This window comes from Microcebus murinus, chromosome 17 (assembly GCF_040939455.1).
Source record: "Microcebus murinus isolate Inina chromosome 17, M.murinus_Inina_mat1.0, whole genome shotgun sequence".
NCBI classification, from domain to species: Eukaryota; Metazoa; Chordata; class Mammalia; order Primates; family Cheirogaleidae; genus Microcebus; species Microcebus murinus.
The window spans coordinates 56,264,118-56,280,981 of record NC_134120.1 but is presented as its reverse complement, the minus strand read 5'-3'; the positions used below and the strand labels follow the sequence as shown (position 1 = coordinate 56,280,981).

Below are 16,864 nucleotides of genomic sequence, written 5' to 3'. Positions count from 1 at the left end.
TATTTCATACATATGTTACATCTTTTTTCTAAAGTCATGACCAGTATCTCATGTCACTTGAATAAGGTACAGAAGGCAAATAGTACTATCTGTTTGGCACAGAGGAAGGATGACTGTGAGAAGTCCTCAGTGGATTGCAGCCGCTAAGTTGCAGACTTAGACTCCACCCAAATCTTCTAAGTTCAATGTTACTTCTCTAAGATTAAAAAAAGGCACATACTAGATTCACCTTTCTTAGCCAGTATAAAAGACAAAATCAATGATGCATACAAAATAATTAACAGGTTCTAGATTCATGGATTGCTTTAACATTTTCTCTATTTTTCTTTTAGCTTTGATTCACGTCTTAAGGAAATATCTTCTAGCTGCTACTGTATGTCTAGTTTTTAACTGCTTCAGCTAGATTGCAAAAAACTGCATTTTTACTGGACATGTGGTTGATTTAACAATATAGTCTGTTAGTATGTCTTTGTAGTGAGAATTGGTTTAAGAGTTCTCTATAATATTTCTGAAATTCCAGTGAAACACTGGAACCTTCCTGAATCTTGGTAGATTTGGACAAATCTGAGGTCAATGAAAAGCTTTCTGGTACCTTCTTAGGCAGAAACTGAGCATCTTTTATTTTAAATAATTAAGAAGAGTGAAACATACCATGAAACAGTTTAACCATGGAAATATAAAACAACTAAATTCCTCCTTTTTTTTTTTTTCCCTTTAAAGCTTAAAGGGAGCTGATGCTGGCAACGGGATCCGAGTGTTCGTACCTGATATTGGGATGTTCATCGCTAGTCTGACCATTTGGCTCGTTTGTAGAAACATTGTCCAGAAGCCCATAATAGAAGAAGCTGCCCAATATAACCTGGAGTTTGAAAGTGAAGAATTGGTAAATCTGACTACATGCATCTTCCTTCTTTGATTTCTGAGGACCATGACTCTTAATAGATTGTGGGACTATGATAGTAATAGCTAAATATAGAGAGAACTGTATGATTTACATTTATGCTATGCATAAACATTAACAGTCACTTTGCACAATAAGCTTACTCGGCCTCAGTGGGTGGACACTCTCATCCACACCTTAGCGCTGAGGGCAGAGGCTCAGGGGTGCCCTTCAGGTAAGGCCCAGGACTTGACCCACCATCCCAAACTATCACCTCATATTATCTCGGAGGCTAACCTTGTAAAGTCATACATAGTATTATGGTCCAATTGGTCTGGATACCTTAGTTATCACAAAATATTTAAAGAAGTAACATCTGGTAGTTTTAGGAGAAAATAATTCCTTCTTGAAGAGAAACTTTCTAATCTGTGCATCTTGCCGTTCAGAGTGTAGTTGTATTGACTCAGCAAACTTTGATCAAGTTATTTTTAAAGCACTCCAGAAGGAAAAAAATACATATTTGGAAAAGTGTGAGAATTAAAAAACAGTAAAAATAATGAGTAAAATGCGTGTTATTTAGCCAGTGAGGTTTCAGGAGTGCTGTGGGGGGTGCTTGTTAGATTTTCCTCCTTGGGATGGGAGCTTGTTGCACTGCTGTCACACTGTCCCCCTGATCTGCCTCAGGACACTGTTTATAATAATTCCGCTTTCTTATGCACGGTTAGGTGACATCAGTTTAAAAAGTAATTGATTTAGTAATGGAAAGATGAAATTGACAAAGAAAAATTGACTTAAAAGACTTGATTTGGATATTTGATGCCAGACATTTGCAACTACCAGATATTTTCAGTTGTAAGCTTTGGCAAGAAATTAAATTTGTAAAACTGAAGTCAATTTAATTACTTATATTGAGAATGTTAACCACTAAGTCATCAAGGGAGGAAAACTCTCAGTTATAACAAATGATTTATATGCTTCGTAAATAAGCAGACAATTGCCTTGCAGTCTTATTAAAAAACAAAATAATGAAGAGGATATAATTCAATAAACCTATGCAAGCTAAAAATGATATTATTGCATAAAATACCTGGTTAAAAGATACACAGTCAAATTGCATATCAATGTGTTACTACATTTAAGGCAAACATTAAAAAGGTACTTGGTGTAAGAAGTATAGTGAAGTAGCTACTAACGACATCTTGCATTTATGTCTAGAAACCATATGACGTGTGATTGTCCTAAAAATGGATACAATGATGAAATTGCTTTTCATTCTTCTTGACTTTACAATTTGAAGACAGAGAATTAAATTTTGAAGATCTGTTTTTATGTTTGAATTTTATTTTGTAGTATTTATAGGTTTGAAAATGATTTTGCTTAACTAATCGTTACCAAAAATTGTCTTAGTTTGGTAAAAGGAAATGCATTATCTCAAGTTCTACAGGCATAGGATTTGTTATTTTTGTTATTTATAAAGGCAAGGTTGTCTTCAGTTATCCTCATAATATAGATGAAGGGTAAAGGATAATCATTGGAAATTGAGTGGACTTAGAAATCAGACATGGAGGCTAAATGCCTGGTGGCTCTGTAACGTTGGGACAGTTGTTTATTCTCTTTCTTCTATGAAAGGAAGATAATACTACTACATCACATTGTTTGTCAACAGAAAAAAGCTAAACTCTGTAAAATAATTTTAAAGAGATTTATTCTGAGCCAAATTTGAGGACCATGACCCAGAGCCACTGCCAAGAGGCCTTAGGCAAGTGGACTCACTGTGGCTGGATTATAGTTCGGTTTTATACATTTTCAGAGATACAGGGGTCACAGGCAAAGTCACAAATCAATACATGAGAGGCACACATTTTTGGCCCAAAAAGGTGGGGCACCTCTAAGCGGGGTGGCTTACAGGTTATAGGTGGGTTTAAAAATTCTTTGGCTGACAATTGGCTCAGAGTTAAAAGACCAGAAAGGATATGTTTAATTTAAGATAAAGGTGTGAGCACTCTGGGAGATCCAGACAGGAGAATGTTTAATCCAGACAGGAGAATCTTAGATAGGCATCTAATAGGATGCTTGAGTTAAGATAGGGGCTTTTTATCTTTTAGGTGATGATAATGCTATACTGGAATCAGGTAGGGAAGTAAACCCTCACTTTATTTGGTTAACAAAGCTGCTTAGTGGGAATTTACCATTTGTCAGTCTGACTCAGCTGGCCTCCTTAGGAAGGAGTTTTGAGCAAAAGAAAAAGATCAGAGTTCAGTCCTCAGTTGTTAATACTAAATGAAATATCTAATAAAAAGCACCTACCATAATGCCTGCTCATTTTGGTTGCTTAATAAATTTCTGCTTTCTCTGCTCATTTTGTTCTACTTCCCCTTGAGAGGTAGTAGAACAATTTTAAATTCAATATTCCTCATAGAATTACAGAAACTTAAGTTGGACGGTGGTTTGAGAGCAACTCACTCAGTAAAAGAATCCTTTATGCCATTTGTAACAGATAACCATGAATGAATTGCAAAACTTTGTATAAAAAGAAATTATGTCACCAAGGACAAATGCTCTTTACCATAGGACTAAGAAAACCTACATTGATCAACAAAAAAGAATGGCTGTATGATTAGGTGTCATACTTCTGGTGAAGAAAGAAACAACACAATCACATATAATAATTCTAAAATCATATTTCTTTCCCAATTTCACTTAATTTTCAGACATAAATTTATGGTACCTCTCTTCATTTGAAATTTGTTTAAATATGTAAGCCTTATATATTATTAATTATATTATTTAAAGCTAATAATAAGATGGATAGATACTCTAAACATTCTTTATTTGGGGCTTTGAAAATACTAAATGCCATTATGATGACACTATTTTCCTTCTCAGTTAAGTTTGTTTGGGACTATTTTAGATATTCGTTTTTATTCTCTTATGGGACTCCAGCCCATCAGGTAGCCCAGGAGGAATGGTGTGGAGGTGGGGGAGCAGGTGGGTGAATCTACTGAGATTAATCCACAAGGAAATATTTCTTCCATGTGACAATCTTGACTTGAGTCTGAAAGAAATATAAATACATGGCCAAAATAAGCAGAGAATTTATTTTATTTTTGACACCCCAACATAATTCCTGCTGCTTATAAATCTTGGCTTTTGCACTCTGGAATGTTTGGGTTTTGAGGATACTGAAAGAATAGTGTTTGCTGGCATTGTTTCTTCTTTCATTTATCTCAGTGAAGAAATGGCAAGATTAATCCACTGGTGCCTGGGAGAATTCTTTTTCAAATGCAGCATTGTTTTGAAGCTGGGGTCCTCAAACTACAGCAGGAGGGCCACATACAGCCGCCAAGGACATTTACCCAGCCCACCGGGTGTTTTTGCTGCTGTTGCCTGTCCTGCTTAGCAGCCAACTCCTCCCAGGCCTACAGTGCGCATGTGTGGAATGTGCGCTGCACTCTCCAATGGCCTGAGGGACAGTGAACTGGGCCCCTATTTAAAAAGTTTGAGGACCCCTGTTTTAAAGTAACAACTAATCCCTAAAGAAGACTCAAGGATTTTTCCATAATCTTCACTGATTTGATAATGAAGCTCAAGTTTGCTGTTTTAAAGGTATTCACAAATCCAAGGATTCCCCTTAAATACCCCCAGAGGAAGTGGCAATGGTCCTGCATTGGGAGCCCTTGCCTCCTTCCTATATTTTACAGACAGCTGACCTCAGAAAGAAAACCAAATCTGAAGAACATGTCTGTGGTCTTGTTTATTTATTTTAATTCAGAAGCGGATCTTGTTTATTTGTTCATTTTAATTCAGAAGCAGAGCTACAAATCACAGTTGGGGCAAAGAGCCTATCAATGGAAAAAGACCCAAACTCTATAAAATAATTTAAAGAGGTTTATTCTGAGTCAAATGTGTGTGTCCGGCCTGTCTGTTAATCACAGACAAGCCACTCAGACATTTACCAAAACTCGAGTGCTCTGTTGAGTAAGGTAATGGCCTACAGGTGTGGTTTAAACTTTGTCTTGTACAGCCTTAGGCCTGTTAATGAGTTACAAAGGGTGTTTCCAAGAAGGGAAGGGGCGTGGCATGCATGTCTGACCTTCCTTTTCTGGGCCAGCAACTCAGATTTAGGGTATTTCTGGGGTCCCCTTGGCCAAGAGGGAGTCCATTCAATCAGCTGGGGAAGTTAAGATTTTATTTTAGTTCACAATTCCTATTCTGAAATACTAAAAAGAAAAAAAGAAGGAATTTCATTATGAAAATAAATTGTGTGGAAAAGGGTTATCTGTATAATAAAATAAAACATAATTTCACCAAACTGATATTATCGTGTATAATGTGATACTTATAACTCTTTTTAGCTATTTCATAAGATTTGAGGCCTTATTTTTTTAAAGAAAGAATATTTTAATGTATTCTTAAACCAAATTTCTGATAGATTAAAAGTTTATACAAATAGGAATTGCAGTCCTGACTTGGTCTGTGTAAAGAGGCACTTTCCTAATACTCAGACAAATCAAATATGCAGAATAAAAAATATTCTAATATAAAAAGTCATCCCCTATCTGCTAAAAATTCAGGGCTACAACATTAAGTCCTGCTAATGTTATTTGGAAATTCATTCTGAACCTCAAAGATCGCACCCTGCTTTCTAATACCTAATGTCCATTTGGCTATCACAGCATCTGAATTTTGGCACATGAAATGCTGAATGGATTATTTTTTTTAAAGAGCAAGGGACAGAAAATGGGAGAAATCAATCTTTTTATTGTCACCTCCTAATTAGTTTTTCAGCATTGGCTCAGTTCTAACCTGAGATTTAGTCTAAAATTGCCTGTTTTAAATTTCGGAGAGCCTATTTCTTCAAGCACACCGATGTGATAATTTGAAACATGGAACCATTCTGTCTCTTTTGGGGGGATAGAGCAGATAGGGCTGAGATGAGAGGAACCAGTGTCCCACCCACCCCTGCCATCTGTCCCAACTCCGAGAAGTTGCCTCATTCAAGGAATTCCAGTCACTCTTTTGTGCCTTCTCTCTTCTTTAAACTGTAAATGCCCCTGAAATGGAATTGTCACCAACTTAATGTAAATTACTTCCTCATATTGCTTTCCAAATATTGATCATGTGCCTGGAAGCAGGTGAGACAGTTCCCATCTCTACCTCCACTCATTCTTCCCACTGACTTCCCTGTCAAGGTTAATATGTAATATCAACTCTAAGCAGCCAGTTGCTTGAGCCAGAAACCCTGGTGTAACACTGGATTCTTTGGCCCCCTTATCTGTTGCAATCAACACGTTCTCTGGATTCAACCTTCAGATACTGTCTGAAATCAGTCCAGTGATTCTCTATCCACTGCCACAATCCTCAGCAAGCAACAAGCACCTCTCAACTAGACATGGAAATAACTTCCAAATGGATCTTCGTGCTTCTAGCTTCCATTCTTACCCCATCCCATGGATAAATCAAATTATGCCGCTTCTCGAGATAAAACACTTCTTTAGTTTCCTCTTAAACTAGAATAAGATTCAATCTCTTGGCCATAATGCCATGGCTCTACGTGGTCTGGCCACATTCTGCCTTCCTGTCCCTCCCCATGCCCCTTCCCTATTCCTCCACTGTGCCATAGCCACCCTGCCCTTCTCTCTGTGCCTAGATAGGGTAAGCTCTTTTCCTGCTGGGGCTCTGCCATGTACTTCACTCTCATGTGGATGTCTTCTCCCCACTCTTGTCTTTCTAGGACTCTGCTCCACGGTTCACTCTTGTGCAGATGTTCTTCCTTCTCTTGTCTGTCTGGGGATCTGTCAGGGCAAACTTATATGTAGGTGGGTCTCTCTTGTTTGATTGCTTCTTGCTACAGCTGCAGAGAAGGATGCTTATTTATCTATGAGCATATTTATTTCTTTAGTATGTCTTTACTGAGGGCCTACTATGTGCCAGGATGGTCAAAAACTAATATCTAACAAAGATTATTTATTTTTTGTTGTCTTGCTTTGCTTGCCAAGACCTTTGCCCTTATTTTTTTAAAAAATCACCTTTACTTTAGAATAACTAGAATAGGTCATTCCAAATCCTTTTAATCAGATGTAATCCTTTATTCTCTCAATGTCCTAAGGGTCTCATATTCTCAATTTATAAGAAGTTACCTTACCCCTATTTTACTACAAAATCACTGGGGTCTCATGTGGATTATCATTTTTTTTCGGCATACTATGGGGGTACAGATTTTAAGGTTTCAATAAATGCCCATTTCCTCCCCTCCCCCCACAAGTCTGAGTCTCCAGCATGACCATCCCCCAGACGGTGCACATCTCACTCATTATATATGTATATACCCGCCCTGGATTATCATTTTTATCCTACCCTGGACCTAGCAACATGCTTGGAGCAGATCCCAGTCTTGGTAAAAAAAAAAGTGCCAAGTGGAGGAAGGAATGTATGGATGGGAAAGGAAGGAATGCTGTTGATTCCAAAGCACCTTTTGACACCTTCATATCAAAGATATCAGGGTTTTTTTGCATCTTAGTCCATCACAAGTAGTTATATGGGTGATGAATCATTTAGAAAGCTTTAGCACTGGGAAGAACTTACCAGCTCTCAAAATGCTGCTTTTGTCATCATTCTCTGAAATCTTTATTTCTAGAGAGAGCACCAGGATGTGTCATTTAGAAGGGCTAAACTTAGATGGTTCCTACAAGCAAAATATGGATAGTGCAGGGTCAGTAATAATATCTGGAACCAAAGGCAAACTGAGTAGATGATATAGGCTGCGTGTGTGTGTGTGTGTGTGTGTGTGTTTGTGTGTGTGTGTGTGTTTTAATGCTGATTTGGTTTTATGGTATTCCATTAAGTGATTTTTTTTAAATATTAAAGAAAAAAAAACTTTAAAATAAATGGTCATTCCGATTTGGCTAGCCTCCACTGTTGTTCTTTTCTTTTTCAAATATGTTCAGATGATCTTAAAGACTGTTGCCATTTCTAACTTAGTTATTTAACCGAAGAAGTTTTCAAATAGTTCTGATACAGGGCCATGAAACATCCCAGACCTATTAAATCAGAATCTTGGAGGCAAGGGAGTATATGTGGTGGGAATAGGACCATTTTTTTTAAAGCTCCACAGAGCCTGCAGGCACTGGTCTAACTGGTTGCTGTCAGCTAATTCAGTTTGTCCTTACCCACCCTTTATTAAATTTTCATTGCTCTATAGATGGTGACTGAATGCATGCATCTACACAGTCACTTTTCCAAATGAAATAGGGGACTGCTTAAATGGCTCTTAAAAGTTTGGGAAAATAATCTTCCCCAAATACGTCTATCATCAGAATGAAATATTTGCTTTCTCTGTCAAATGCTTAACTTTAGGCTTGTGTAACATACGTGATAGCATTCAACAGGTCTATATTCCTTTCTCTTCTTAATTTCACAAGGAACACTGGGAATGAAACTCAACTTCTGTAGTGTTACGACACTCGCCTTTCCTTCCTTGGGCTCTTCCGTGGAGATGAACCCATTCTGTTAAGATAAATTGTTAACTTTTAATTATAAACAATGAATAAACAACTGGCGACACTTTAGAAAAATGTTCCATTTGCCTCCCAGATCTTCTGGCTTATTATATGTGACTTTGATACACTCCCCTAGAAATGTTTTTAAAAGCTTGGTTTTAGCCACGAAGAGGAAAAGAATGGATTCAGCTGCACGAAAAGCTCTGTTCAGAGGTCTAAAGTGTTGCTGAAACCTAAAGGAGGTTCCAGAGATAAATTATTTGAAATATTTCTTTTTGAAATAAGGGAGTCTGCAAGGATATGATTCAAACAAAATATTTTCAAATCGTTCCTGTTCAGTTGAACCCCTATGGTGAATTCGCTTATCAGTGGCTGCTAATGTCAGTGCATGGATTCTAGAGCGGCTGTTTCAGAATCTCCTAGAGGAGCTCTTTAATAATACGTATTCCTGGAATTCATTCCCATAATTTCTGATTTAGTAAGTTTGAGGTTGAGCCTGATAATCTGTCCTCTTAAAGTTCCCCAGGTGATCCTTAGGATTGATTCCCAACCCAGCTGAATCTTACAGTGCTTGAGGGTAAGAAAACATGGATGTTTGGATCCTACCCAAAGTAATTTATTGTGTCTTCTCTATCCAAAATTGAATGGAAATGACAGCTAACACCATGACTTAATGAGATCAGGGCTGCTGTTGAGTCAGAGGCCATTGTCAGTTAAGATGCAGAGGCTGCTTTGTGCTTAGGCCCTAACCTGATCCAAGGGACTAAGGGAGAATAGGCTGACTTGTATAAAGCTGATTCCATAGCACTTAGAGCTTCATTACAGGAAATGAGAGATGCTACTCTACTATGTGTTATTAAGTTTTGAATCAGTGGCTTTCATTTATTTATTTTTCATTATTTAATTATTTGTGTTTTTAATTGACATATAATGATTATATATACATTTATGGAATACAATGTGTTGTTTTGATACATGTATGCATTGTGGAGTGATCCAATCAAGCTAATCAATATATTTATCACCTCAAATACTTACCATTTATTTGTATTGAGAATATCTAAAATAATTTCTTTTAACTATTTTGAAATATTCAATACATTATTATTAACTGTAGTTATCACGCTGCAACAGATCTTCTGAAATTATTCTTCCTGTCTGGACTGAAACATTGTACCTTTTGATCAGTGTCTCTCCTGTCCCTGTCCCCTTGCTCCTCCCCAGCCCCTGGTAATCACTGCTCTACTCTCTCATTCAACTTCTTTAGAGTCCACATATAAATGAGATCATGCAGCATTTGTCTTTCTGTGCCTGGCTCATTTTGATTAGCATAATCTCCTCTAAGGTTCATCCATGTTGCTGCAAATGACAGGATTTCCTGTTAAAATCAGGAAATTTTAAAGAGGCTAGATAAAGGACTTAAAAGTCTTTTTTAGATTTGGACATGGTCAATAACTCTGTGTAATAATTTATTTGACTTTTTAGGGACCAGGGGAGGGAATTAAATCTTTATTTACAGCTCTTTCTTCTTAGCTTCAAGGCCAGATTCAAGTTCTAATGCAGGGACAGATTACAACTCCAGCAAGCAAGGCTACTTGTTAGTAAACATGCAAGAGTGAGTCCATGCTTTTCCAGAGTGTCACTGTTTATACTTCAGGAATATTCAGGGGGAAAAAGCCTGTCTGTTACTAAGCCAGCCTGACATGCCTAATGGCAGTTCTGGCCCTGGCCTGCCAGGGCAGTAGGGACTCAGAGTCTAAGCCGTCTCACTCTTGGCTCTCAGCTTGGCATGTTTAAAAAGCAGTTCCAACTGACAGCCCCAGGGATTTCAGTATAAAAATGCTGAAAAACCTGAAGTACAATGTTTTGTTTATAAAAATCACAGGGGCCACAGTCCTGTCTAAGAGAGTTCAGGGAAATGCATTGGTATAATCTCACAAAGGCATCTTGACCAAGGATTTCTATTTGATTTAATCTACATCCATAGCAATTCCATAATTGAATAAGAAGGCATTTATTATGAAAGTCACAAGTATATTTCTGACTGTGACCCAGGCAGCCCTAGCTATGTTCTTTCCTTTTCTTCTTTTTCAAGTGCAGTGACTAAAAGTTTTGGCCAAACTTCCTTCCTAGAGGGAGATTTTTTTTTATTTTTTTATTTTTATTATTATTACTATTTTTGAGACAGAGTCTCACTTTGTTGCCCAGGCTAGAGTGAGTACCATGGCGTCAGCCTAGCTCACAGCAACCTCAAACTCCTGGGCTCAAATGATCCTGCTGCCTCAGCCTCCCGAGTAGCTGGGACTACAATCATGTGCCACCATGCCCAGCTAATTTTTTCTATATATATGAGTTGGCCAGTTAATTTCTTTCTATTTATAGTAGAGACAGGGGTCTCACTCTTGCTCAGGTTGGTTTCCAACTCCTGCAACCTCTAGCAATCCGCCTGCCTCGGCCTCCCAGAGTGCTAGGATTACAGGCGTGAGTCACCGCGCCCGGCCAGGGGGAGATTTTTAAATGTGTTGTTCACCCGTTGTGAAGGAGACAGAAGCAACAGATGCCCGACGAGCACGTCATCTGTGTGTGGATGACAGTGTGGATGTCCTCGCAATGGCTCTGCTGGGCGGATTCCAACAGTGATTCTACTTGTAGGGAGATGAAGTCGGCTGAATGAATGGAAGAGCTATCTTGGGAGTCTGGCCTTAGGAGCAGGGAAGACATTCCACAGGGTGGAAACAGCATGTTCCATGGCAGCGAGGCTAAGAGAGAATATGGATTCTGGGTTCTCCAAGTCATTTCCTGCATGGGGTGCTGATAGGCAAAGAGATGATGAGAAACCTGGAAAGGCAGAGTGGTCCCAGGTGTGGCAGCTCCTGAGAGGGCAGTCAGCTGTGTATCCTCTCCGGGCAATCTCATCAGACCTCTGACCGCAAAGCCATCATATGCAGCAAATTCTAAATAGACCTCTCCAGTACTTGCTGCCTACTTGCTATTTCCAACAAGAATGCCTGCAAGGCATGTCAGAACTGAATTTTCAAAATAGAATGTTGACTCTTAGTCCCCAACCTGCTTCCCTCCTGGCTATCCCTGTCATATCAATAAAGACAAAAATATAGGAACTACTTTTGATTCTCTTCTGTCCCTCCTCCTCCTACATCAAATCTGTCAGCTGATCCTACTGACTCCAAAACATACTCCAAAGACACAACCCACTCTCTAAAGCACACCCATCACTTCCCTGCTGTTGCCTCCCCTCTCCTCTGCCCCAGGCAGCAACTAGAATTATCTCATAAAGCAGATCATGTCTACCCTTAATTAGAAGGAGTGGTCGGAGATCAAAGTCTGATTAGAGTAGGTTCAAGAGAAGTTAGGTATGGAACCATTTGACTTTAAATGGAGGTGTGTATCTGGCCAACTCTTTCTGAGAGTTTCTCTTTTAGATGGAGGCAAATGTGGTTGAAAGTGCATACTTTTCTAAGGTGAGATAGCCAGACATGTTTATTTGTTGATGAGGCTGATCCCGGAGAAAGGGGGCACACGGTAATGCAGCAGAGAGGGGAGAATAGCTGGGCAGTTCTCTCCCTGTGTCTTGAGCAGATGGGATCTGGTAACTGTGGCTGGAGCAGTGCAGCTCCCTGCAGCTGCAGGAGGAAGGCAGAGTGTGTGCATCACAGGCGGGCTGCAGGGAGGTGGTCTGATGTACTGGCCAGAGTTTGTTGTTGCCCTCCCTGGGAAGAAGAAAGCAAGGTCATCCTCTGAGAATGAGGAGGATGAGTTGGTAGGGCTTGTTCTCTGGGGGAGTGGAAATGGCCATGGGCCTGGGTACACTTGCCCTCTTTCTGCACATACCATAGAGTCTTGGACCGGCTTTTCCCTCACCTGGGATGTTCTTTGCTAGGACTTTCATATGGCTGGAAGCTTGGTGACATGCAGAGCTTAGCTGTCACCTCCTCAGAGAGGCTCTCCCTGACCTCCAGATCTAAAATAGCCACCCAGTAAGTCACAATCCTATCTCATCCTATTTGAGTTATTTGAATAGCATTTATTACTGCATGATATTTAACTTGTTAATTTTTTACTTGTTTGCATGTTTATTGCTGTATCTCTTACTAGAGATACTAGGACACACTAGGCCTTATATGGATAAGAAAATCTTAATGAGTAGGCATGAGATATTTCTTTTGCTTCAGGAAAAAAATGCAACTATGCCATGGTAGAATACAGTAGAATCCGAATTGAATCAGCCTGGGATTAAATCCCTCTGTGTATGTGTGTATGTGTGTGTGTGTGTGTGTGTGTGTGTGTGTGTGTGTGTCTAGTTGGGTGGGTGTTAGAGGGGATGCATACTGTAGCCTGGGGTCACCTATGATCTGTACCGTCCTTGGCACACAGAAGGTCTCTGTCCTCAAGGCCGTTCAGCACTTAACTTGAACTGGCACCAGCCCCTCCTGTGCCTGCCTTCCTCCGGTGAACTTGGTCATAGTAGGAGACCACGCACCATCACTGAGTGTTATGTAAATATCTGAACTAAATGTAGCAAGGAAGAACTTTTAAAATGGGAAAATGGAGAGACCAGACTGTACTCTTCACATCTCAACTAAATGTCTGGATGGGGCCTAAATTATATATTAGATCCTTCTCTCTTTCACTGGGCTGAAGGTGTGAAGTGTGTCATCCCAGAGGGCAAATGCCAACAAAGTTTCATGTGTCTCCAACAGACTTCTTTGTCTTAAGATGATGGCTTAAAAAAGCCCACCTAACCCTTTTAGGGAAAGATTTTTGATCAGCCAAAAAGTTTATCCTATTTATTCTTTAAAAGCAAGACAAACAAGCAAAAACATTTCAAGCATACCCAGTTTAAAATAACACGTGGAAATATACATGTGTTCTGGGACATGTGTTTCTCCCCAAATCTCTTAACAATAGTGCTGAGGTGCTGAGTTGCCCAGATTGAACCAATGTATCGTCCTCTAAAAGGATAAGATAGGAAGGAAGCAATTGTATATTCAGCCAAAAAGCTCAAGACTGCTTATCCCCCCTCCCATGGTCAGGAAATGCAGAAATAGCAAACAAAGATAAACTTCAGAAAGAAAAGGGATTTCCTAAGCACTGATGGAACCCATGCTTTCATTTAAAGTCACGGGTAGTTTTATCAAACCTCCCATCACCATGGGAGCAAACACTGTAAATTTGAAGAACCAAACCCAGCGTGATTAAGCTAAGATTGTTAATAGTTGTTTCAGACAGTTTCTTCTAGGCCTGTAAAACAGAAATGAGCACATATAGCTAAAATGGCATGTTATTAGGGACCCTATGATTAGTGATGTTTCCTGTTCACTTTTTCAGGCAAGATGAAAGTTACTTGGGCTCATGCAGGGACTGTCAGAGACCTGGAGGGATTGAAGTAGTTGTCTATGTTTTTTTTTGTTTGTTTGTTTGTTTGTTTTTTACTGATTTATGCAATTCACCTCATTGACTAAACCATAAAGTAGAAGCCATATAATCTTCTGGGTGGGTAGGCTGGACTGCAGTATTTTCTGTTTTTCATTTATTTAGACTGGAGGAGAAAAAATAGACTCAGAAGAGGCACTAATCTATGAAGAGGATTTAGACGGAGGAGATGGTGGTGAAGGCGAGTTGGAAGAAAGCACCAAATTAAAAATATTCCGCAGGCTTGCCTCTGTAGCTTCCAAGCTTAAGGAGTTCATCGGCAACATGATAACCACTGCTGGAAAAGTTGTTGTCACCATTCTACTGGGTTCCTCAGGTGAGTGTTTCCAGTACTGGCTTGCTCTTGGTAAAAAGGCACAAGTAGCACTTTGGTGAATAATGAAGGAATTGGCTGCAGAGAAAATAAAGAAGGAAGCAGTCCATTCCATGATACAAAATTAATAACAGTAGATCTTGTAAAACTGGCCACACATTTAAACCACACAAAAAAATAATTTTTCCTATTCAGTTTTAGTTTTGATGTTTTTAGATGGTTTCTGTTAACCTCTATAAAATAATCTTTTTCCATATCTGTTAAGTGACCTCATTTTCTATATTTAGATTAGAGTAACAACTATCCCTCTTCTTTAGAGTCTTCAAATGATGAACGGCTACAATTAACAATTTGAGTGTACCCATCCCAGTCCATACTGGAACATTCTGAAGAGTTGTCTGTTTACATTCAGTCAGTAATAATCTTAATTTAACTCTCCAGGATATACTATTTTTCTTCCTAAGTTAGATTGTAATCTTCCAGAACAGACACTCACTTCCTTTAAATTTTGGCTGCAGAATGCTTATTCCATAATAATGTTATCTCAATATTTTTTCTCCTTCCATTCCACTGCTCACTGCTGCTCCTGTGGGAAAGCTTATGAGAGTTGACTCACCCAAACTGCAAAGATGAAACAATTTAACTGTTTTTTAATAGGGGGAAAAAGAAAAGGAAAAGAAAATAGAGTATCTCGAGAAATAAAACCTGATGTTTTAATAAGGAGTCATTTAAAAATGCCCAATAAAAATGTTTAAAAATACCTATAAAGAAGTTATCTCACTTTGAATCTCTCCTTTTGGTAATAAATTACCAAATTTTGTTAGGTAAGACAAAGTTTTAGTGAGATTTTAACTGCCACAGGATGTACTATTATTATAACTCTCAGTTAACTACAAAACAAAAGTAAATCATTATAAAGAAAACCTTGTGAGGGAAAGTTGGATGGACATACAGGTACCTGTATTCCCGAAAATTTTGGGGAGAAGTAGAAAGATGGAAATAGGCAAGTAAATATGCAGATACTACTGGTATGGAAAGTAGAAGTTCCCTTAGCTCAAACACTGCAGGTAAATTTCTTTATCATCTGGTATTTCTCTCTATCTACAAAATTATCACTTTGTGTGTGACTTTTTTCTCAATAAATATAGCATTAATTCTGATTATATAAATAAAATATGATTAGTATTTTAAAAACCTGATCAATACCTAAAAATGTATGAGGGAAATTCACATAATTTCTCTTTCTTTTTTTTTTTTTTTTTTTTTAACCATCTCAAGTACATGTGCAGCACACGTAATTTCTAATAGCTACATTTACTGAGTGGTGAGTGAATTTCTAGTTCTATCCCATTTTTGATGACTGTATTTCTTCTTCCTTAGGTATGATGCTGCCATCTTTGACCTCATCCGTGTATTTCTTTGTGTTTTTGGGTCTGTGTACCTGGTGGTCCTGGTGTCGGACATTCGATCCATTGCTATTCAGCTGTCTCTGTGTTCTGCTGGCTATTTTCACTGCTGGACACTTGATTGGACTTTATTTATACCAGTTCCAATTCTTTCAAGAAGCAGTTCCACCCAACGACTACTATGCAAGGTAAGAGAAATCTTTAAGACATTTCAAGGAGAGGATGCTCCCTCCCACCCCTTCAGGACCTTGTTTGGTACTGTGAATTTGCAGGGATTCTTCTTGATAGCAGGCAACTGATGTATTAAGCAAAGATTTGGTGGGGATGGGTGAGGCAGTCTAGCACTTTAATTTCATTGGATGACACAGTCTAGAAGGAATCTGAAGAGGGTCTCCTTGGAGGTGCTGCTGGGATGTGGAAGGAGGTTGAGCTAGTGTTTGTAGTGAGTAGAACAGATACAGGATCTTGGCTTGTGAAAGAGATCCAGGAAGAACATTTTACACCAAGGAATAATAAAAATATGTCACAAGCATCCAGCTAGAAAGAGCTCTCATGGGCTCAATGTATGAAACAAATTGAGCATCAAAAATAATAACTAATTGGTTTTAAAAATTAAAAAATAAAAATTCATAAGTCCATGGAGAGAGAGAGAAATCTAATAATTTGCTTCATTTGGAGATGTCTATTACACCAACTCCTTACTGTGAAAATGGGAAATAAAGATAAATAATTCAGCATTTACTTGGACTTTTTAGAAGAACTCTAGGCCTTTCTCAGTAAATGAGGGAAAACTCCTCTTTACAGGATAGTGCCAGCTAATGAATGGAAAAGGAATAATAGAATTAGAAAATTACCGTTTGTCAGTCCTTAATGAAGTATTTGCTTAGGGCCACCACCTAAAATCATTCCTTTAAAAGGTTTTTGTGATGTTTGCACAATGACAAAGTATAACCTCACTGATTGTTTTCTGATTGCAAAGGAAAAATCATAGTTTTTGAAGGTGGTCAACACCTTAACCAACTGACTAAAATTAACATTAAATATGGGATAGCTCGACATTTCACACCTGTCGATGTGACGCAATAGATGAGCTGTACAGCATCACATTGTTAAGGCTTTTGAGTTAAACTTTAGTTTACAGAAAATATAAAGGATAGGAAATAATTTAAGTGGCTCCACAAGAAAAACTATCAGAAAAATCCAGAATGTGGATTCTTCAAGGCAGATGATGTGCTTTCTTCACAGATCAGCATCATGAAAAAGAGATGTGTATAGAGAGAGTGGAATCACGGATTGTCTAGTTTAGAGTAGAACT

General features: G+C 38.6%; 1 protein-coding gene across 2 annotated transcripts in view; it reads left to right on the top strand.

Annotated features, from left to right (window-relative positions):
- Positions 1 to 16,864, top strand: part of PIEZO2 (piezo type mechanosensitive ion channel component 2) — a 449,399-nt gene that overhangs the window by 255,305 nt on the left and 177,230 nt on the right. For both annotated transcript variants that reach the window (XM_012746201.2, XM_075993690.1), the window contains exons 5-7: positions 721 to 883; positions 13,936 to 14,146; positions 15,524 to 15,737. In XM_012746201.2, the coding sequence (XP_012601655.2) occupies positions 721 to 883; positions 13,936 to 14,146; positions 15,524 to 15,737 (588 nt within the window). The remainder of the gene's footprint in view (positions 1 to 720; positions 884 to 13,935; positions 14,147 to 15,523; positions 15,738 to 16,864) is intronic.